This window comes from Coregonus clupeaformis, chromosome 25 (genome assembly GCF_020615455.1).
Source record: "Coregonus clupeaformis isolate EN_2021a chromosome 25, ASM2061545v1, whole genome shotgun sequence".
NCBI lineage: Eukaryota > Metazoa > Chordata > Actinopteri > Salmoniformes > Salmonidae > Coregonus > Coregonus clupeaformis.
The window spans coordinates 26,195,548-26,218,648 of record NC_059216.1 but is presented as its reverse complement, the minus strand read 5'-3'; the positions used below and the strand labels follow the sequence as shown (position 1 = coordinate 26,218,648).

Below are 23,101 nucleotides of genomic sequence, written 5' to 3'. Positions count from 1 at the left end.
TCCTTTAATTATAATCCACATAATAATTCACATTTCCTGTTGCTGCTAGATTATTTTCCTGCTGTAGAAGAATTGGCTCAAATTAAGATCCTACATCGGTAGATGTATCTTGAGTGATTTATTTCACCTTACAAGGTTGAACCCTAACACAGTATGTCCCAAATAGCGGGCCTGGACATGGCAAGTTCTCCTAGAGTCAGAGCAAAGGACTGAGTTCAGGCCAGCCAAATTGGTTTGATTCATTTGATGAGACTAGAAAAACCTTTAGGTGGGTGATTTACAGCCCTTTCTGAAATAAAGGGTCATATTCTCTTAGTTGCAAAACCGTTTGATATCCAGTTCGTGATACATAAAAGCTATACTACGCTATCTCAGAGCTGAAGCAATGAAAAGGGAGGGATCTCGGAGCGAGAGTTCAGGTACTTCAGTAAGACTTGACTGGCTTTGATGTGGCTCAGATCTTCTAGGACTTAGTTTCCCCCCTTTGTTCTGTCAACACAATCTAGGACACCACTGTCAATGGAAATGTGGATGTCAGGCCATGGGTTAACCTACATGGGGGTTTCTAAACATCCAGGAATCTCTGAAGTTGCTTCCTCCACTTCCGCTAACAGCCAACCAGCGTGGGCTAAGTAATATCCAGGAATCACGGGGGGGACACCCAAAAACATAATTGTGAAACGTCACATTTTTGCACTACTGCACTTTCTAGCCAATGTATCAATTAACCTTTTACTGCAGTGGGTTAAATCAGGTGTTTATTGGTAGTCATAAACATATCTACTCTGAAACAAAAGTATACACCTAACACACATGGTTATGGGCTTACTAAAAGAAGACACCTATACCATAATTTTGAGTTTGCATTCCAATTTTACAATTTATATACCTCACAGAAGACTGAAATGTAACTAAACCGTTTGACGTAGAAACTCTGTTAAAAAAAAAAAGTGTATTAATTATGAAATTATGAAATGTTTCAATAACATTCCACCCATGAGGCCACTAGGCCATTTGACTGCAGGAAAGGGCTACACCTGTGTATATGTGGCTGACACTGGTCAATCAAGAGCTCAGAACAGGGCACAAATATATTTGCACTTTCCTGACTTTTGGTGAGTCACTTTATATATATCATATGACTTTTCTATGTTGTATTTTGTTGTATCATGGGTGGCAGTTATATCAGAAGCATTTTATTTGTCTACATGCACACATCCTCTCTCTAGATAAAATGGGGTCACAGAAGCGCTGATACACTTCCCACAAGTAAGACTCTCTTGAGTCACAGCAGCAGATTAAGAACGACACCTTGACACTCTCTGACCAGACCACATCAGAGGAAGCTAGGAACCACATCACACAGATTGTGACATAACAATAAGAGGCGGGGCCAGCAGGAAAGACACAGGAAGTTGGTGAGGTCCATAAAAGGAAAGTAATGTACAATACCCGTAAGATCCAAAGATAATGAACAGTAGTATGTCTCTTTTAAAAGGTTGTGGTCAGTGGTGTAGTGGTGCCTGGATAAGTGGGTATTGTCACACCCTGATCTGTTTCACCTGTCTTTGTGATTGTCTCCACCCCCCTCCAGGTGTCGCCAATCTTCACCATTATCCCCAGTGTACTTATACCTGTGTTCTCTGTTTGTCTGTTGCCAGTTTGTTTTGTTTCGCCTGCCTGGCGAAGGAAAGGTGCCCTGTGTGAAAAGTTATATTAGAAACATTGACATACACTCTAAATGACCTAAAATGATAAATCCCATATTGGTCTTTCACAGTCAGGCCAACCCATGCTGTACTGTGCAAGTATGCTAATATTAGGTCTACTATTGAAACAGATTAATGAGGCTATCAACTGAGTCAGAAATTCACAGGTTTTTACTCTCAAAGTCACACTTTTTTATATACACTACCGGTCAAAAGTTTTAGAACACCTACTCATTCCAGTGTTTTTCTTTATTTGTACTATTTTCTACATTGTAGAATAATAGTGAAGACATCAAAACGATGAAATAACACATATGGAATCATGTAATAACCAAAACAGTGTTAAACAAATCAAAACATAATTTATATTTGAGATTCTTCAAATAGCCACCCTTTGCCTTGATAACAGCTTTGCACACTCTTGGCATTCTCTCAACCAGCTTCACCTGGAATGCTTTTCCAACAGTCTCGAAGGAGTTCCCACATATGCTGAGCACTTGTTGGCTGCTTTTCCTTCACTTTGGGGGATTATGGAGGCCATGTCATCTGATGCAGCACTCCATCACGCTCCTTCTTGGTCAAATAGCCCTTACACAGCCTGGAGGTGTGTTGGGTCATTGTCCTGTTGAAAAACAAATGATAGTCCCACTAAGCCCAAACTACAGTGGGGAAAAAAAGTATTTAGTCAGCCACCAATTGTGCAAGTTCTCCCACTTAAAAAGATGAGAGAGGACTGTAATTTTCATCATAGGTACACGTCAACTATGACAGACAAATTGAGATTTATTTTCTCCAGAAAATCACATTGTAGGATTTTTAATGAATTTATTTGCAAATTATGGTGGAAAATAAGTATTTGGTCACCTACAAACAAGCAAGATTTCTGGCTCTCACAGACCTGTAACTTCTTCTTTAAGAGGCTCCTCTGTCCTCCACTCGTTACCTGTATTAATGGCACCTGTTTGAACTTGTTATCAGTATAAAAGACACCTGTCCACAACCTCAAACAGTCACACTCCAAACTCCACTATGGCCAAGACCAAAGAGCTGTCAAAGGACACCAGAAACAAAATTGTAGACCTGCACCAGGCTGGGAAGACTGAATCTGCAATAGGTAAGCAGCTTGGTTTGAAGAAATCAACTGTGGGAGCAATTATTAGGAAATGGAAGACATACAAGACCACTGATAATCTCCCTCGATCTGGGGCTCCACGCAAGATCTCACCCCGTGGGGTCAAAATGATCACAAGAACGGTGAGCAAAAATCCCAGAATCACACGGGGGGACCTAGTGAATGACCTGCAGAGAGCTGGGACCAAAGTAACAAAACCTACCATCAGTAACACACTACGCCGCCAGGGACTCAAATCCTGCAGTGCCAGTCGTGTCCCCCTGCTTAAGCCAGTACATGTCCAGGCCCGTCTGAAGTTTGCTAGAGTGCATTTGGATGATCCAGAAGAGGATTGGGAGAATGTCATATGGTCAGATGAAACCAAAACAGAACTTTTTGGTAAAAACTCAACTCGTCGTGTTTGGAGGACAAAGAATGCTGAGTTGCATCCAAAGAACACCATACCTACTGTGAAGCATGGGGGTGGAAACATCATGCTTTGGGGCTGTTTTCTGCAAAGGGACCAGAATGACTGATCCGTGTAAAGGAAAGAATGAATGGGGCCATGTATCGTGAGATTTTGAGTGAAAACCTCCTTCCATCAGCAAGGGCATTGAAGATGAAACGTGGCTGGGTCTTTCAGCATGACAATGATCCCAAACACACCGCCCGGGCAACGAAGGAGTGGCTTCGTAAGAAGCATTTCAAGGTCCTGGAGTGGCCTAGCCAGTCTCCAGATCTCAATCCCATAGAAATTCTTTGGAGGGAGTTGAAAGTCCATGTTGCCCAGCAACAGCCCCAAAACATCACTGCTCTAGAGGAGATCTGCATGGAGGAATGGGCCAAAATACCAGCAACAGTGTGTGAAAACCTTGTGAAGACTTACAGAAAACGTTTGACCTGTGTCATTGCCAACAAAGGGTATATAACAAAGTATTGAGAAACGTTTGTTGTTGACCAAATACTTATTTTCCACCATAATTTGCAAATAAATTCATTAAAAATCCTACAATGTGATTTTCTGGATTTTCTTTTCTAATTTTGTCTGTCATAGTTGCCGTGTACCTATGATGAAAATTACAGGCCTCTCTCATCTTTTTAAGTGGGAGAACTTGCACAATTGGTGGCTGACTAAATACTTTTTTCCCCCACTGTAGATGGGATGGCGTATCGCTGCAGAATGCTGTGGTAGCCATGCTGGTTAAGTGTGCCATGAATTCTAAATAAATCACAGACAGTGTCACCAGCAAAGTGGTAACACCTCCTCCTCCATGCTTTACGATGAGAAATACACATGCGGAGATCATCCGCTCACCCACACCGTGTCTCACAAAGACATAGATGTTGGAACCAAAAATCTCAAAAAGGACAAATTTTCACCTGTCTAATGTCCATTGCTCTTGTTTCTTGGCCCAAGCAAGTCTCTTCTTCTTATTGGTGTACTTTAGTAGTGGTTTCTTTGCAGCAATTCGACCATGAAGGCCTCCTCTGAACAGTTGATGTTGAGATGTGTCTGTTACTTGAACACTGTGAACCATTTATTTGGGCTGCATTTTCTGAGGGTGGTAACTCTAATGAACTTATCCTCTGCAGCAGAGGTAACTCTGGGTCTTCCATTCCTGTGGCGGTCCTCATGAGAGCCAGTTTCATCATAGCGCTTGATGGTTTTTGCGACTGCACTTTAAGAAACTTTCAAAGGGTGGCTATTTGAAGAATCTCAAAAAATATATATATTTTGATTTGTTTAACACTTTTTCATAAGTGTTATTTTATAGTTTTGATGTCTTCACTATTATTCTACAATGTAGAAAATAGTACAAATAAAGAAAAACCTTTGAATGAGTAGGTATTCTAAAACTTTTCACCGGTAGTGTAGAAAAACAACAAAATTAGATGTTCTAAGTCCAACGCTTAAACCACTTCAGGAGACCAGTTTGAGGTATGGGAAAAATCTAAGATATTTAGATATTTTAGTGTAGTTACTCTTTAATTCAAGTGTGCAGGCACCTAGCATTGTTGTTTGGTTAGCATTTCTGTAGCACATGAGATTAAGTTTGCAAAACAAATGGCCACCGGATTGATGCAAATGCCAGGTAGATTATATCATTCTGCCATGTAGGCATAGGTTACTTTGTAGCTAGTTAACGTTTAATTGAGCAGGTTTTTGGGAAAGCCTTTCCATCTACCAGAAGGTTAGGCCTATCATTAGCATCTAAATATGTTTCATGTTCCTTTAATTGTTTGAAACCTGGACGTTTTACTTCATATTATGAAGCATGTCTTATCTTGCTTCAAAGTAGCCTATAGCCAAAATCCCACCATAGAAACATGTAGGCAATTATTTTATAAAGACATCCTCATATGCGTTCTCCTGCTCTATTGGTTTTCTTTCAAATGTATTTCATTGTCTAGCATGATAGTTGTTGCATCTTTATCGCTCCTCTTTCTACATTTCTAACGGATATTCCCATCTCTGTCCGCTTGCATGTGCGGTGCGCATTTTAGAACAGTGTTTTCCTGCTAATTGCATTTTGGCAGTGGTGTAAAGTACTTAAGTAAAAATACTTGAAAGTACTACTTAAGTAGTTTCTTGGGGTATCTGTACTGTACTTTACTATTTATATTTTTGACTACTTTTACTTTTACTTCACTACATTCCTAAAGAAAATTATGTACTTTTTACTCCAAACATTTTCCCTGACACCCAAAAGTACTCGTTACATTTTGAATGCTTAGCAGGTCAGGAAAATAGTCTAATTCAAACACTTATCAAGAGAACATCCCTAGTCATTCCTACTGCCTCTGATCTGGCGGACTCACTAAACACATGCTTTGTTTGTAAATTATGTCTGAGTGTTGGAGCGTGGCCCTGGCTAGATATCTGTAAATTAAAAAAACAAGAAAATGGTGCCGTCTGGTTTGGTTAATATAAAACATTTGAAATGATTTATACTTTTACTTTGATACTTAAGTATATTTTAGCAATTACATTTACTTTTGATACTAAAGTATATTTAAAACCAAATACTTTTAGACTTTTACTGAAGTAGGATTTTACTGGGTGACTTTCACTTTTACTTGAGTCATTTTCTATTAAGGTATCTTTACATTTACTCAAGTATGACAATTGGGTACTTTTTCCACCACTGCATTTTGGAACATTCGCGCATAGGCCTACCGCTATGTGCACATTGCTGCGCCAAAAATGTGAAGAAATAATACTTTATCAACATTTTAAACTGAGCATTCTGATCCGTTTCATCAGCCTTATTAATTGATACATGTATACCTCCACTACATTGATACGCATCAGTAGTGATTAAGAAGTGCGTATACACAATGCCCACTGAAAGATAAGTGGGTGGGAGTGTAGCTCTCTCTCTCTCTCTCTCTCTCTCTCTACATTTTTCTCCATGGGACAGCATCTGACTGTGTGCATGTGAACATTTCCGAGGTTGAGAGGGCTTGTCAAGGTAGTAGATGTGGCCTGTTTTAAAATAGGACAGTGGCTGGATGCAGTCAGCCTTTCACTCATCTGTGCAGTGGTTGGGTGGTATAGAGCACATGGGGATGCCCTATCATTGGAGGCATCTATCTAGAACAGAGTTTAGTTTCGATGGAGAGATAGCTAGTAAAACTGTTGTGTAGTTGTGTAGTCTAGAGTGTACAGAATGACTAGACTACAACCGTGTAGGAGGAGGTAGGAGTATCACACAACTGCTGCTTCTCTGATATCTGTTCAGCCTATGTGGTTGATCACACAGATAAGAGGGTAGATGCATGCAACAGGCAACAAGAATGATCAACAAAGGGGTGTAATGGGTTGGCACTCAAAAATATGTTGAGAATGACCAACCCTAGTGCTATAGCTGCTGTGTGTGAAGGCTTATGTTCCAGGCCAACACAAATACATGTATGTGATTCACTTAACTAAGACCTTGATTATGAGTTCACTAGTTGAATGAGGTGTGTTTGGGCTGAGCTGAGCTGGAACAAAAGCATGCACACCATCTAGGTCCCCAGGATCAGCAATGAAGAACATACAGAGCCACACAAACAAAATGATATGCTCTTATAATCAAGAAATTATACAATCTAGACTTCATTTTTGTAGAGGATGCACAATGTCAGTAAACCAGTCTTAAAGGGATAGTTCACCAACATTTTGTAACTACCCTTTAACATATTTCTGCATGGTGTTTCCACACCGAAGGCACCTGGTAGTAGATTTAGTGATAAGGCCAACTAACTTAGATCTGCAGAAAATATATGCAGGTCAGAGATATTATCTCATTTTTATGTGTTTTCAATATTACATGCAGATTTTCAACTCAAAGCATTCAGATAAATACGTCACACCCGGAGACAGAAGTTAGACATAAAGACGTGACGGATAGACATAGAGATCAGAGATGGAGCTCAAATACAACATGTCGAAGTACCTGGTGAGTATAACAGTCAGCATGTGATAAAGCTACTGCTAAGGTTTTTTGTGATACTGAAAATTGTATGTAACAATTGATTACATTTAACAGACACTCTTATCGAGCGCAATTAAGGTTAAGTCCCTCACTCAAGGGCACATCCAAAGATGTTTCACCTAGTTGGCTCAGGGATTCAAAACAGCGACCTGATAGGCTACTTGCTGCTTAGTAAAGATTACCATATGTATACTAATTTGCCATACTTTTAATGCTATATACTTGTGATGTACTAATTAATTTAGCTCATAACGAAAAACGGATTGGTTGCATCATCTCTAATGTATTCATTAGTACAGGGCAGAATCACATCTGATTTGGACATTTTGATACATTTAATTGATAACAATACAAATAGAACACTTTCTGTCTCATGGTTTTTGATCAGCCTGTTTGTGCTTAAGTTTCAGCACTATTCATTTGTTAGATAACTTCTAATATATTTACTTGTATTTCTATCTCTTCCCGTCCTCAGGTTCTGTGCTGTGTGTCTATGCTGCTGGGCCTGACCATGGCGAAAGGAAAGGAGGGGACAAAGGAGAGGTGTAAGGACACACTGACCATCCCTTCAGACTACTACAAGATTCCCACAGAGGAATCAGAGGGAAATGGGAACATTCACACACACTCTCTGTCCCCCTGGACCTGGAAGTGAGTTACATTTCAATCATTTAGCAGACACTCTTTTCCAGAGTGACTTACAGGAGCAATTAGGATTAAGTGCCTTGCTCAAGGACACATTGACAGATTTTTCACCTAGTCGGCTCAGGGATTTGAACCAGCAACCTTTCGGTTACTGGCCCAATGCTCGTAAACCGCTAGGCTACCTGCTGTGAATTTACATTAACACACACACTAAGGTATTTGATACTGTACCTAAAGGAATAGTTTTCAAAAATATTGACCTCGATAGGAGTTATGTGACTGTTTTATAATGTTAATACAAGCTCTATGTAACGCCTGTGAAAACTATCCCTTCAATGACATACCCAAATCTAACTGCCTGTAGCTCAGGACCTGAAGCAAGGATATGCATATTCTTGCTACCATTTGAAAGGAAACACTTTGAAGTTTGTGGAAATGTGAAATTAATGTAGGAGAATATAACACATTAGATCTGGCAAAAGATAATACAAACAAAAAAACAGTTTTCTATTTATATTTTTGTTCCATCATCTTTGAAATGCAAGAGAAAGGCCACAATTTAATATTGCAGTTTAGAAGTAATTAACATGTTGGCCACTAGATGGCAGCAGTGTGTGTGCAACGTTTCAGATTGATCCAGTGAAGCATTGCAATACTGGACTATTTTGTATCAAGTCTGCCCAAATGTGCCGAATTGGTCAATTGATACATTTTCAAGTACATAACTATAGAGAACATACAAAAATTATATGGTAATACAAAATATAAAAGTTTACACACTCCCAGGAATGTCATACATGATGGATCATTAGCTTATACACTAACTTTCACACATCTAGATGGCCGGGCAGGGTGGGTTTGGAGCCAGAGACAGCAGGGGTTCAAATTGTAGAACCCAGTTCCTACATTTGAATATAAAAATTGATTTTATCAAACAAAACTATGCTACATTGTATCTCTGGGACCTTTAGGATGACAAATCAGAGCAAGATTACTGAATGTAAGTACATTATTTACCTTCAGAGGTGAATGTATCAAACCAGTTGCCGTGATAAGTTTGTTGTTGTTGTGCGCTCTTCTCAAACAATAGCATGGTATTTTGTCACTAATAGCTACTTTAAATTGGACAATTCAGTTAGATTAACAAGAATTTAAGCTTTCTGCCCATATAAGACATGTCTATGTCCTGCAAAGTTTTCTGTTCCTTACAACAGTCATGCTAATCACATTAGCGCACGTTATACGGGACTTAGATCCCGTAGAGGTTAAGTGGTTTTCTTCTCTCTCTGTTTCATCTCTAGACCCACTACAGTGGAGAACCGTATTCCTCCGACCATCTGGGAGGCCGAGTGCAGCTTTATGTACTGTGGCTATCCCACCAACAGCAGCCAGTACGGGCAGAACTCTGTGCCTATCTACCAGCATGTCCTGGTGCTCTACACTTCAGCCACCAGGAAGTGCTACAGCGTCTCCTTCCTGTCTGTGGCCGTGGGGTGCACCTGTGCCTGGGCAAGGACCTATTGATGTAGCCTGCAGTACACTACGGTTATTCATTTAATTGAATGAAAATGTAATGTATTTTATTTTAATTTAAAGCAATCGGGGAGGTCCAACATTTGTTTATCTCACAAAGCCAGAATAATTGACTGTGAATAGTTGAGTAGAATTCAAGAAAAAGATCCCCATTGACACTTTTCTATATGAGCAATAAAAACATTTTTTTTTAAACACAATTGTCTTAAACGTTTTGATATATAATACTTTTTGAAAGAGAATAGAGTAGAATTCATCAGAATAGAAAATTCAGAAGTAGAAGTTATTAGGGAAATCTCACTGCAATTTAAAGAATGTCTCATGACTGATAATCCTTGTGGTCTGCAGTTTGTGTTTGGGAGGAAAATAAGCATAATTGGAAACAATTTCTTACATTCATTAAGAAAAGGACATTCATTGTTTTATTAAGCTGACTAAGAGGTAGGAGAACATACCTTCTGTTACCCGTGTGTGTGTGTGTGTGTGTGTGTGTGCGTGAGTGCGCGTGCGTGAGTGTATGAGAGAGAGCGAGAGAGGGCCAAGCAAAATAGATGTATTTACTCCCGGACTGTTATACTGAGGGAATGATGTCTGGGATCGGTGGGAGTGAAATGTTGATACACACAGAGTTGTTAAAGTAGTCAGAGGTGGGATAGTCCAGAAAGGGAGAGTTTCAGGTAAGTTCCTTTTTCCTTCTCTCACCAGCAGCCTATACTTGTTGTATATAGTGCCTTCAGAAAGTATTCAGACCCCTTTACATTTTCCACATTTTGTTACGTTACAGCCTTATTCTAAAATTGATTAAATTAATGTTTTTCCTCATCAATCTACACACAATACCCCATAATGACAAAGCGAAAACAGAAATACCTTATTAACATAAGTATTCAGACCCTTTGCTTTGAGACTCAAAATTGAGCTCAGGTGCATCCTGTTTCCATTGATCATCCTTGAGATGTTTCTACAACTTCATTGGAGTCCACCTGTGGTAAATTCAATTGATTGGACATGATTTGGAAAGGCACACAGCTGTCTATATAAAGGTCCCACAGTTGACAGTGCATGTCAGAGCAAAAACCAAGCCACAAGGTCGAAGGAATTGTCCGTAGACCTCCGAGACAGGATTGTGTCGAGGCACAGATCTGGAGAAGGGTACCAAAAAATGTCTGCAGCATTGAAGGTCCCCAAGAACACAGTGGCCTCCATCATTCTTAAATGGAAGAAGTTTGGAACCACCAAGGCTTGTCCTAGAGCTGGCCACCCGGCCAAACCGAGCAATCGGGGGAGAAGGGCCTTGGTCAGGGAGGTGACCAAGAACCCAATGGAATGAGAAGAATGGGAGAAACTCCCCAAATACAGGTGTGCCAAGCTTGTAGCGTCATACCCAAGAAGGCTGTAATCGCTGCCAAAGGTGCTTCAACAAAGTACTGAGTAAAGGGTAAATGTAATAAAACATTAGCAAAAAAATCTAAAAACCTGTTTTTGTTTTGTCATTATTGGGTATTGTGTGTAGATTGATGAGGGAAATAAACAATTTTAATCCATTTTATCACAAGGCTTTAATGTAACAAAATGTGGAAAATGTCAAGGCGTCTGAATACTTTCCGAATGCACTGAATGTGTTAGAAGGGGGCATTTAAAGGTCAGTTTTATTAAGTTTGTTTCTCCTACATCCACTTTTAACATGTCTCATCAGGGCTTTCTGGTTTAGTTTATAGTAGAAATCTAAAAGTATGTTTGCTGCTAACTGTTATTCACAAGGTTGAATTCCTGGTCTGTCTTTGTGATGGTCATGCTAAGCATATGTAACCAGATTAGTCAGCAGCATGTTGATGTTGTTGATGTTGATTTGAGCTGGTTGCTGTGGTACCCGTGGTTGATATGAAAGAGGCGCATTGTATGGCAGAGGATACACCAGAGGCATGAGATGTTTGTCCAATGACAGTTCTGTCTGTAAATGTACAAATAATGTACACCTCTTATTGTGTTACCAATGTTTTTGGCAAAGCATGCACCTCAACATATCTACCAAACTCTGTATGACAACTCGGTTACCAACCTGTTTTCCTTTCCTCTACACACAGACCCCCTCATCTCACCCCCAACCTCCTCACAGGTGCCCCAGTCTCCTTATCCCCCATTCCCTTTGCCCCCAATCCCACCATGCCCAGTATATCCGTCTCCCTCCCCCTAAAACCCATGAGTTCCCTCTCCTCCTTCCTCTCCTCTCTGTCTTCTCTCCCCCACACCGTCAGAGACACTGAGGTCCCCCCTCTCTTCCGTGAGCCCTACATCCTGTCTGGCTACCGGCTCGTGGGCCATTCCTGGAGCTTCTACTTCCTCAGCCTCTTCCAGATACACAATGAGACACTCAACGTGTGGAGCCACTTGCTGGCCGGAGTCTGCGTTGCGCTGAGGTTCTCTGTGTTTGCTGTGATGTGTGGAGGGGTAATTCAATAATTTTGGTAATATTTTGAGTGTGTGTTTGTGTAATTCAGTGTGTGTTAGGGTTAGGTGTAGGTGTGTGCATTTGTATGTATGCATTTGTATGTGCGTATTTGTGTCCAAAATAATACCACACAATTACTGCAGATTTAAACCTTGTATTTAAACCTCACCACCTGTCCTAAGGGTCTTGTGGGCCTGACCCTGAATGGACCAGACGGGCTGGGTCTTTACCTGGACCTGGCCTGTCTACCCCTGGTCTACTACGTCCTGTCTGTTCTGACCTACTTGTGCTGCAGCGCTGCAGCCCACCTGCTCCAGTCCCACTCCGAGCTGGCCCACTACTCCCTGTTCTTCCTGGACTATGTGGGAGTGGCTGTGTACCAGTATGGCTGTGCCCTGGCTCTATACTTCTACAGCTCTGATCCCACATGGCGACGCAGTCGAGTAGGAGAGGTGGGGAATGAATGAATGAGGGAGTCAAAGAGTGAAGGAGTGAATGAATGCGTGGACAAAGGAACAAAGGAACAAACAAACCTCTCCTCTGTTAGGTGTTCCTCCCTGCAGCAGCTCTCCTGGCTTGGTTGTCCTGTGCCTGCTGCTGCTTTGCCAAACTCAGTTACCGCCATCCGTACCCACTCCGTCGTAAGCTGTGCCAGGTCGTGCCAACCGGTCTGGCGTACCTGCTAGACATCAGTCCCGTGGCACATAGACTGGTCAGCAGGACCTGGGGAGACGACCCTGCTATGACCCTACACGCAATACAGGTGAGCGAGAGAGAGAGAGAGGGAGAGAGAGGTGGAATGATGGAGAAAAAGAAAGAGAGATAGCGATAAGAGGTAGAGAAGAGTGAGGTTGGGGAGAGGATCCTGCACAATCTGACGCTCTGATGTCACACACAGGTGTTGCTGTTTCTCCTGGCAGCGTTCTTCTTCTCCTGTCCCATGCCTGAGCGTTTCTTTCCTGGGCGGTATGACATCATCGGCCACGGGCACCAGCTCTTCCACTTCCTCCTCTCCCTCTGCACACTGACCCAACAGGAAGCTGTGTTTGAGGACTTCCTGTCCCGGCGGGCGTCCCTGATGAGGGAGTATGGGGAGTGCTGCCTCCTGGTGGCAGCCGTGTCATTTCCTGTCCTGGTGTTCTGTAGCGTGCTGACAGCTGTGGTCATGAGGAGACGGGTGGAGAGGAGGCTGAGGTGGGGGGTGAAGGAGAGAGGAGAGAGAGTGGGAGAAAGAGAGAACTGGTGTTCTGTAGCATGCTGACAGCTGTGGCCATGTAGAAGAGTCTGAAGAAGGAGAAGATATATAAATGAGGGAGGTAGAAAGAAGGGGAAGAAAGGGTCAAAGAGGAAGGAGAGAGAGATTTGGGAATTGTACGATTAATTCTAATACATTGTAAGGCCTTCCTACGATTACTTGATATCTTGCTTTTATAGTTACTTATTTGTTTTGAACATAATCCACTAGTGATCATAGGCTTATATATGTTGAGGTTGTCTCATTTGTAGTGTGCACCTTTGGCCATAGGGAGGCAGTGTCTACTGTCATTACTATCTGCTGCAGTGAGCGTTGTGATTTGTGAAGCAAATATTAACACTTTTGCACCAAGCACATTCATGCTGTGACTATGTTCCTATTGAGAAGCATTTCACAATTTCACACTGTTTAGGTTCACACTGTTTAGGCTCACACTGTTTAGGCTCACACTGTTTCAAACGTCATTTTTTAAACAATAAACTAAACATTCTGACGCACGCATCTTTCAACAATGTGATCCTCCTCACATGAATGCAGACACATATACAGGTTTAGTAAGCCATGGCCACTGTGAACACAAAGGACATACATGCATGGGTGCATGCGTGATTGTGTGTCTGTGAAGATAAGGATATTTTTTGATACAGTTTGTCTCACTCAGGACCCTGGGGTGATGTCATGCTAAAACTCCTCTACAACATTCTCGCTTCGCCTCAAACACACAGACCTGTATTCACCAAATAAATAAAATAAAATTGTACTATGAGCAATGTCGGAGTCCAGAGTTTATGTACAGCACCAGTTAAAAGTTTGGACACACCTACTTATTCAAGGGTTTTTCTTAATTTTTTGCTGTTTTCTACATTGTACAATAATAGGATATAGGATACATATGGAATCATGCAGTAACCAAAAAAGTGTTAAACAACTCAAAATGTATTTGAGATTTGAGATTCTTCAAAGTAGTAACCTTTTGCCTTGATGACAGTTTTGCACACTTTTGGCATTCTCTCAACAAGCTTCACCTGGAATGCTTTTCCAACAGTCTTGAAGGAGTTCCCACATATGCTGAGCACTTGTTGGCTGCTTTTCCTTCACTCTGCGGTACAACTCATCCCAAACCATCTCAAATGGGTTGAGGGCAGGTGATTGTGGAGGCCAGGTCATCTGATGCAGCACTGGATGTGTATTGGGTCATTGTCCTGTTGAAAAACAAATGATAGTCCCACTAAGCCCAAACCAGATGGGATGGCGTATCGCTGCAGAATGCTATAGTAGCCATACTGGTTAAGTTCTAAATAAATTCTAAATAAATCACAGACAGTGTCACCAGCAAAGCACCCCCACACCATCACACCTCCTTCTCCATGCTACACGGTGGGAACCACACATGTGGATATCATCCGTTCACCTACTATGCATCTCACAAAGACACGGCGGTTGGAACCAAAAATCTCAAATTTGTACTCATCAGACCAAAGGACAGATTTCCACCTGTCTAATGTCCATTGCTCGTGTTGAACTCTTTGGCCTGAATGCCAAGCGTCACGTCTGGAGGAAACCTGGCACCATCCCTACGGTGAAGCATGGCGATGGCAGCATCATGCTGTGGGGATGTTTTTCTGCGGCAGGGACTGGGAGACTAGTCAGGATCAAGGGAAAGATGAACGGAGCAAAGTACAGAGAGATCCTTGATGAAAACCTGCTCCAGAGCGCTCAGGACCTCAGACTGGGGTGAAGGTTCACCTTCCAACAGGACACCGACCCTAAGCCCACAGCCAAGACAACGCAGGAGTGGCTTCGGGACAAGTCTCTGAATGTCCTTGAGTGTCCCAGCCAGAGCCTGGACTTGAATCAGATCGAACATCTCTGGAGAGACCTGAAAATAGCTGTGCAGCAACGCGCCCCATCCATCCTGACAGAGCTTGAGAGGATCTGCAGAGAAGAATGGGAGAAACTCCCCAAATACAGGTGTGCCAAGTTTGTAGTGTCATACCCAAGAAGACTTGAGGCTGTAATCTCTACAAAAGGTGCTTCAACAAAGTACTGATTAGCAAAAATATCTTACAACATGTTTTTGCTTTGTCATTATGTGGTATTTTGTGTAGATTGATAAGATCATTATTAAATTTTTTAGAATAAGGCTGTAACGTAACAAAATGTGGAAAGAGTCAAGGGGTCTGAATACTTTCCGAATGCACTCTATATACAGTTGAAGTCGGAAGTTTACATACACTTAGGTTGGAGTCATTAAAACTCGTTTTTTAACCACTCCACAAATTTCTTGTTATCAAACTATAGTTTTGGCAAGTCGGTTAGGATATCTACTTTGTGCATGACACAAGTAATTTTTCCAACAATTGGTTACAGACAGATTATTCCACTTATAATTCACTGTATCACAATTCCAGTGGGTCAGATGTTTACATACACTAAGTTGACTGTGCCTTTAAACAGCTTGGAAAATTCCAGAAAATGATGTCATGGCTGTAGAAGCTTCTGATAGACTAATTGACATCATTTGAGTCAATTGGAGGTGTACCAGTGGATTCCCATGGGGGGCCAGTATGAAAAATAAATAAAAAAATGATGTATGCACTCAGTAACTGTAAGTCGCTCTGGATAAGAGCGTCTGCTAAATGACTAAAATGTAAATGTACAAACAATAGTACGCAAGTATAAACACCATGGGACCACGCAGCCATCATACAGCTCAGGAAAGAGACACGTTCTTTCTCCTAGAGATGAACGTACTTTGGTGCGAAAAGTGCAAATCAATCCCAGAACAACAGCAAAGGACCTTGTGAAGATGCTGGAGGAAACAGGTACAAAAGTATCTATATCCACAGTAAAACGAGTCCTATATCGACATAACCTGAAAGGCCGCTCAGGAAGAAAGAAGCCACTGCTCCAAAACCGCCATAAAAAAGCCAGACTTCGGTTTGCAACTGCACATGGGGACAAAGATCATTATTTTTGGAGAAATGTCCTCTGGTCTGATGAAACAAAAATAGAATTGTTTGGCCATAATGACCATCGTTATATTTGGAGGAAAAAGGGGGTTGCTTGCAAGCCGAAGAACACCATCCCAACCGTGAAGCATGGGGGTGGCAGCATCATGCTGTGGGGGTGCTTTGCTGCAGGAGGGACTGGTGCACTTCACAAAATAGATGGCATCATGAGGAAGGAAAATTATGTGGATATATTGAAGCAACATCTCAAGACATCATTTAGGAAGTTAAAGCTTGGTCGCAAATGGGTCTTCCAAATGGACAATGACCCCAAGCATACTTCCAAAGTTGTGGCAAAATGGCTTAAGGACAACAAAGTCAAGGTATTGGAGTGGCCATCACAAAGCCCTGACCTCAACCCTATAGAACAGGGTTCTTCAATTCCAGTCCTGGAGGGCCGAAACACCTCTATTTTTCATCCTCTCCTTCTAATCAGGGGCTAATTCAGACCTGGGACACCAGGTGAGTGCAATTAACTACCAGGTACAAATAAAAAACAGAAGTGTTTCGGCCCTCCAGGACCGGAATTGAAGAACCCTGCAATAGAACATTTGTGGGCAGAACTGAAAAAGCGTGTGCGAGCAAGGAGGCATACAAACCTGATTCAGTTACACCAGCTCTGTCAGGAGGAATGGGCCAAAGGGAAATAAAAGCTGAAAGAAATCATTCTCTCTACTATTATTCTGACATTTCACATTCTTAAAATAAAGTGGTGATCCTAACTGACCTAAAACAGGGAATATTTACTAGGATTAAAAGTCAGGAATTGTGAAAAACTGAGTTTAAATGTATTTGGCTAAGGTGTATGTAAACTTCCGACTTCAACTGTATATGATGGGATGTATAGACATTATGGACATTATATGGATAGAACATGTAGGATATCTGTAGAATACGTAGGACAAAATAGTATATGTACAGCAAAAGTGGAATAGGATGGCCTTGACTAGAATACAGTATATACATATGAAGTGGGTAAAACATTATGTAATCATTATTAAAGTGACCAGTGTTCCATGTTTATGTACATAGGCAGCAGCCTCTAAGGTGCAGGGTTGCGTAACCGGGTTGTAAACGGCTAGTGACAGTTCCTAAAGTTCAGGGGCGGAGCTGGGCGGAGGCCCGCTAGTGGTAACTATTTAACAGTCTGATGACCTTGAGATAGAAGCTGTTTTTCAGTACTTACTTTTCACTGCTGTAAGTACAGTGCAACAATACTTAATGAACTTGTTGCACTGTATTCAGAGTAATAATTACCCAGTAATAAGGACACCCTATTGTAAGGGTTGAATGTAAAGTGTTACCTAAAATTACTATATCTGTGCAGGTCTTTACATATAAAACATACACTCAACCTAATAACTTGAGCGGTGATAGTTTTGATTCTGAAAGCTAGACTGAAAGCAGACATGTTAACTCTTATCAGGTTGGGAGAGTGAGATAAAGCATGTCAGAATATGACAACTCAGCAAAGCAAAGTTGGTTCTGTTCCCAGAATGTTCCCAGAACATTTGTTAGGTTGCGGCAAATGTTCTCATAACACAAGAACTGTCCAGTCGTGCTGATGATTATAGAATGTTTGTATTAAACATTCGCCTGATGTTGCAAGAACGTTCCCAGAACACATTTAGTCTGTTCTTTAAAGGTTCCCAGAATGTTTCATTATGTTGTGGGAACAGTCTGGTGGGAACATTGTGGGGACATCACAAAAGATATGTGAACAAAACACTGGACTTAATGAGCTTGTTGCACTGTATTCAGAGTCAGGGGCGGTGTGTTCAATAGGGCGATATGGGCGACGCACTGCCAAACGGGAAAAGGAAGGGATTTTTTTTCTAATCAATTATATCACGGCAACAGTAGTTATCAGTGTTCTAATCTGATCTGACTGCCACTAAATGTCAAATCAGGCTAAAGTCGTGCTTCAAATGGCCCCGCCCGTTTTTGGGGCGATTTCAGTCATGTTGAAAATCGCCCAGAAGTCTGTCATAGACTCCCATGTAAAATCTATTTTTTTCAAATTTCAAAGCTTTCAATACAATCTCTATGGGTGTCTGTGGGCTTGCACTTACGCTTTCGTCATACGTGACGTAACCATGAACGTAACTAAGAAAATAGCGGCTAGCAGCGTCTCTGTTGCGACCTGCAGTGTGGCGTTATCTTATGTTTTTAATTTGTACACTTAGTGGCGTTATTTTATGTTTTTAATTTGTACACTTAGTTTACAAACATTCTGCCAACCATGGATTTCCAGTGGTGGGTTTTGGACTGATCTTGTTGATCGTGTACATACCCGCTACGAACGGACTAAATAATGAAAACGCTGCTGGCAGCGGAATCCAATACAGCTGGGAGACTTGGCTGGATGACAGAGTCCCGGACAGAGAAGTGGAGCCGGCCGGCTTCACCCTGGTCAGAGCGGACCGCGATCTGACACAGTCACAGGGAAAATCGATCCTGGTAAGAGAGCGACTCTGTACCCCGACATTGAACTGCTTTCTGTGTCACTGCGACCTTACTATCTGCCCCGTGAGTTCCCCCAATTGTTTGTTACCGTTGTGTACTGTTGATAATCACAAGTTTACTGGAGAACTGAGACCAAGTAGAGACTTTGGACAGGGTGGATATGGTATAATAAAGGCAGTTTATTCAGAGGTAAAGATATCTGGAATCGCGTGCACGGACTCGTTCGTCAAACTCTTAGGGAGCTATCTGAAGAGAGCCCCGAAAACATTGTGTGCAGACATTTTATACAATAAATGATGTAGGTTGAATCTAGTAGTTGTCACGCTCTGGCTCCGGGACTTTGTATGTTGAGCCAGGGTGTGTTCGTTTCGTTGTGTTCTGTTTGGTTGGGTTGTCTATGTGGTTATTTCCTTGTTTGGTCGTGTGACTCCCAATCAGTGGTAACGAGTGTCAGCTGTCGGCTCGTTATCTCTGATTGGGAGCCATATTTAAACTGTGTGTTTTCACCTTGTGTTTGTGGGTTTTTGTTCCTGTACAGTCATTGTCACTGTGGACTTCACGTATCGTCATTTGTTTTGTGGTTTTCGTGTTAGGCTTTAATTAAATAAAGTCATGTTCGCTCAACGCGCTGCGCTTTGGTCCTACTTCATAGACGACCGTGACAGAAAAACCCACCATTCTACGACCAAGCAGCGTGTCCAGGAACAGGCAGCCTGGACGTGGGAGCAGCGTCGGAGGGACGAGAGGCACCCCCAATAATTTTTTAGGGGGGGGCAAACGGCACGGACGACGGGGCTGACGGAGGCAGAAAAGGGGCAGATTCAAAAGGCCACCAGGTTACGGGGGCTACTGGTCAAAGTAGGGAAAGGAGATGTAGAGGCACGGCGAGTGGTACTGGGGTGTATTACCAGTCCGGTCCGGCCCGTTCCAGTTCCCGGGGTAGAGCCAGTGGTGTGTGTCCCCAGTACGGTCCGGCCTGTTACGACCCCTCGCACCAAATGGACGGTGCGCGTCGCCAGCCCAGCCCGGCCTGTTCCTGCTCTACGCACAAAGCCTACGGGGTGCGTCGCCAGCCCAGCCCGGCCTGTTCCTGCTCTACGCACAAAGCCTACGGGGTGCGTCGCCAGCCCAGCCCGGCCTGTTCCTGCTCCACGGACAAAACCTACGGTGTGCGTCACCAGCCCAGCCCGGCCTGTTCCTGCTCCACGCACAAAACCTACGGTGTGCGTCGTCAGCCCAGCCCGGCCTGTTCCTGCTCTACGCACAAGGCCTACGGGTGCGTCGCCAGCCCAGCCCGGCCTGTTCCTGCTCCACGCACAAAACCTACGGTGTGCGTCACCAGCCCAGCCCGGCCTGTTCCTGCTCCACGCACAAAACCTACGGTGTGCGTCGTCAGCCCAGCCCGGCCTGTTCCTGCTCTACGCACAAGGCCTACGGTGTGCGTCGCCAGCCCAGCCCGGCCTGTTCCTGCTCCACGCACAGAGCCTACGGTGTGCGTCGCCAGCCCAGCCCGGCCTGTTCCTGCTACTCGCACCAAGCCAAGGGTGCGAGTCGTCAGCCTGGTCCAGCCTGTTCCTGCTACTCGCACCAAGCCAAGGGTGCGAGTCGTCAGCCTGGTCCAGCCCGTTCCTGCTACTCGCACTAAGCCAAGGGTGCGAGGCGTCAGCCTGGTTCAGCCCGTTCCTGCTACTCGCACCAAGCCAGGGGTACGAGTCGTCGGCCTGGTCCAGCCCGTTCCTGCTACTCGCACCAAGCCAAGGGTGCGAGTCGTCAGCCTGGTTCAGCTCGTCCCTGCTACTCGCACCAAGCCAAGGGTGCGAGCCGTCAGCCTGATCCAGCCCATTCCTGCTACTCGCACCAAGCCAGGGATGCGAGTCGTCAGCCTGGTGAGGCCCGTTCCGAATCCACGATCAAGCCTAGGGTGCGTATCGTCGGCCAGGTCCGGTCCGTTCCTGCCTCACGCGCCAAGCCAGGGGGTGCGCGTCGTCAGTCCAGATCCTACCAGCTGGGTCAGATCGGACCGGGGCGCTACGGGGGATTGAAGAAGGGTGGTGGTCAAGCCCGAGCCGGAGCCGCCTCCGAGGAGTAATGCCCACCCAGCCCTCCCTGTTTGGGGTTTTTGAGGCGCGGTCGCAGTCCGCGCCTTTAGGGGGGGGTACTGTCACGCTCTGGCTCCGGGACTTTGTATGTTGAGCCAGGGTGTGTTCGTTTCGTTGTGTTCTGTTTGGTTGGGTTGTCTATGTGGTTGTTTCCTTGTTTGGTCGTGTGACTCCCAATCAGTGGTAACGAGTGTCAGCTGTCGGCTCGTTATCTCTGATTGGGAGCCATATTTAAACTGTGTGTTTTCACCTTGTGTTTGTGGGTTTTTGTTCCTGTACAGTCATTGTCACTGTGGACTTCACGTATCGTCATTTGTTTTGTGGTTTTCGTGTTAGGCTTTAATTAAATAAAGTCATGTTCGCTCAACGCGCTGCGCTTTGGTCCTACTTCATAGACGACCGTGACAGTAGTTCTGATCTTCTGATTGGTCCTGATGAGTTGGGCGAGGTCCCCTCCACTGTTGCATTGGCTCTGAGTCGGGTTCTCTGTCTTCAAATGTTCAGCCTAAAGAGAGGGGATTTTTGTGTGTGTGTGTGTGTGTGTGTTTAACAGTGATGATGTGTGTGTGTGTGTGTGTTATCAGTGATGATGGTGTGTGTGTGTGTGTGTGTGTGTGTGTGTGTGTGTGTGTGTGTGTGTGTCCTCAGAGCAAGAACTCGTGAGTTGGAAGAACTGAGAGACCTATGGCGTGGGTGTTGTCCTTGGCCACCTGCTGACAAGGCTGACAAGATAGGACTCTTTTGTCCATTGTTATAGGATAGGAACAGCATTGATTGAAAACAAACGCCCAACACAAAATGGGTCATGCACAAGATTTTAGTCAGACCAAGCTATAACATTATATATTTACTACGACAGTACATTCAACCAAAAGCTAATATAACAAAGGCATCAGAGATTATTTATAATCTGTCACAGAAACTGGAATCCATCTCCCCAGATCAGTCAATAAATGCTTCTGGTATTGACTTATATGCTGCCCCTGTCTTCATGTTGTTGCTGGACATATCTTTTTTAAAATGTGTGTAGGTCACCTAAATCATCAGAAAAATTGCCCCTCCTGAGAATTTTTTCAGGAGCCGCCACTGTATCAGAGTAATAATTACCCAGTAATAAGGACACACTAATTTAAGGGTTGTATCAGGGTACACAAAACATTCCCTCAATATTCTTAGCATGTTATTCCTATGTTCCCAGAATGATAAAATTAATTTATGAACAATCTATGGAGGTTTCTTTAATGTGTTAGTGTTGTCTTACTGTTAAGGAAGTTAGTTGTACAACAATCCATATAGAAACACATATGGCACTTATTTGGAATCACATGACAGATTTTGTGTTTTGGGAAGCTGTCTCTTGCAATGTCCCAACACTGTTCTTACAAACCTAATGACGTTTTGGGAACTTTTCTAATAACATAAAACATATGCTCTGTTACTATAGGAATGTTTTTTCCACCCTAATGCCAACATTGTATAATCATCAGCACAACTGGTCAGTTTTTGTGTTTTGGGAACATATAACATTTAACATTTAAGTCATTTAGCAGACGCTCTTATCCAGAGCGACTTACAAATTGTGATGTCCCCAATATTCTTGTGATGTCCCCAATATTCTGGGAACTTTTAAAGAACAGACAAAATGTGTTCTGGGAATGTTCTTGCAACATCAGGTGAATGTTTATACGAATATTGTATAATCGTCAGCACAACTGGATAGTTTTTGTGTTATTAGAACATTTGGTGCAACGTAATGAATGTTCTGCGAACATTCACAGAACCAATTTAGATTTGCTGTGTGGTCAAATTAAGATCCTATACATGGGTAGATGTCTCGGATGACATCTCCATTAATGTTAGCGGAACGTTCCAATAATGTTTTCTCAGAATTGTTTACATTAAATCCAGACATGATTTCTGAAGAATGTTTAGGGAATGTTATTGGAACAATCATGTCATAACGTCACACTACAACTTTATGAGAGCATTGTGGGAATATTCCCTGCTTGTTGTTATCTGTGTTTTTAATAACATCTCCATCAACATTAGCAGAATGTTCCCGTAATGTTTTCTCAGAAACATTTCTATTGTTCTGACATTTTGTTGCGGCAGTATGTTCTAAAAACATTACTGGTACATTGTGTTATTACATTACCTGGAATCCTAATGAGAAAGTCTGGGGAATGTAGTTGTTACAAATGTGCAAAACATTTTAGTGAATGTCAGGAGAACATTCCAACGATATTTCATTTAAAACATTTTCTGAAGAAAAAACAAACATTTTGTTATCAAAAACATTATTTGAATGGTTTTGGGGTGTTATCATCCTAATGTTAGATAAA

General features: G+C 42.9%; 2 protein-coding genes across 2 annotated transcripts; both read left to right on the top strand.

Annotated features, from left to right (window-relative positions):
* Positions 1-7,232: 7,232 nt before the first annotated feature.
* On the top strand, positions 7,233-9,470 carry LOC121538920 (interleukin-17A-like). The gene is made up of 3 exons (XM_041847081.1): positions 7,233-7,265; positions 7,777-7,952; positions 9,248-9,470. Exons 1-3 carry the CDS (start codon positions 7,233-7,235, stop codon positions 9,468-9,470), a joined length of 432 nt encoding a protein of 143 aa, XP_041703015.1.
* A 2,208-nt stretch (positions 9,471-11,678) lies between these two features.
* On the top strand, positions 11,679-13,812 carry LOC121538919 (membrane progestin receptor beta-like). The gene is made up of 5 exons (XM_041847079.2): positions 11,679-11,912; positions 12,111-12,380; positions 12,476-12,691; positions 12,827-13,122; positions 13,809-13,812. The coding sequence occupies exons 1-5, from the start codon at positions 11,679-11,681 to the stop codon at positions 13,810-13,812; spliced, it is 1,020 nt and encodes a 339-aa protein (XP_041703013.2).
* The last annotated feature ends 9,289 nt before the right edge of the window (positions 13,813-23,101 follow it).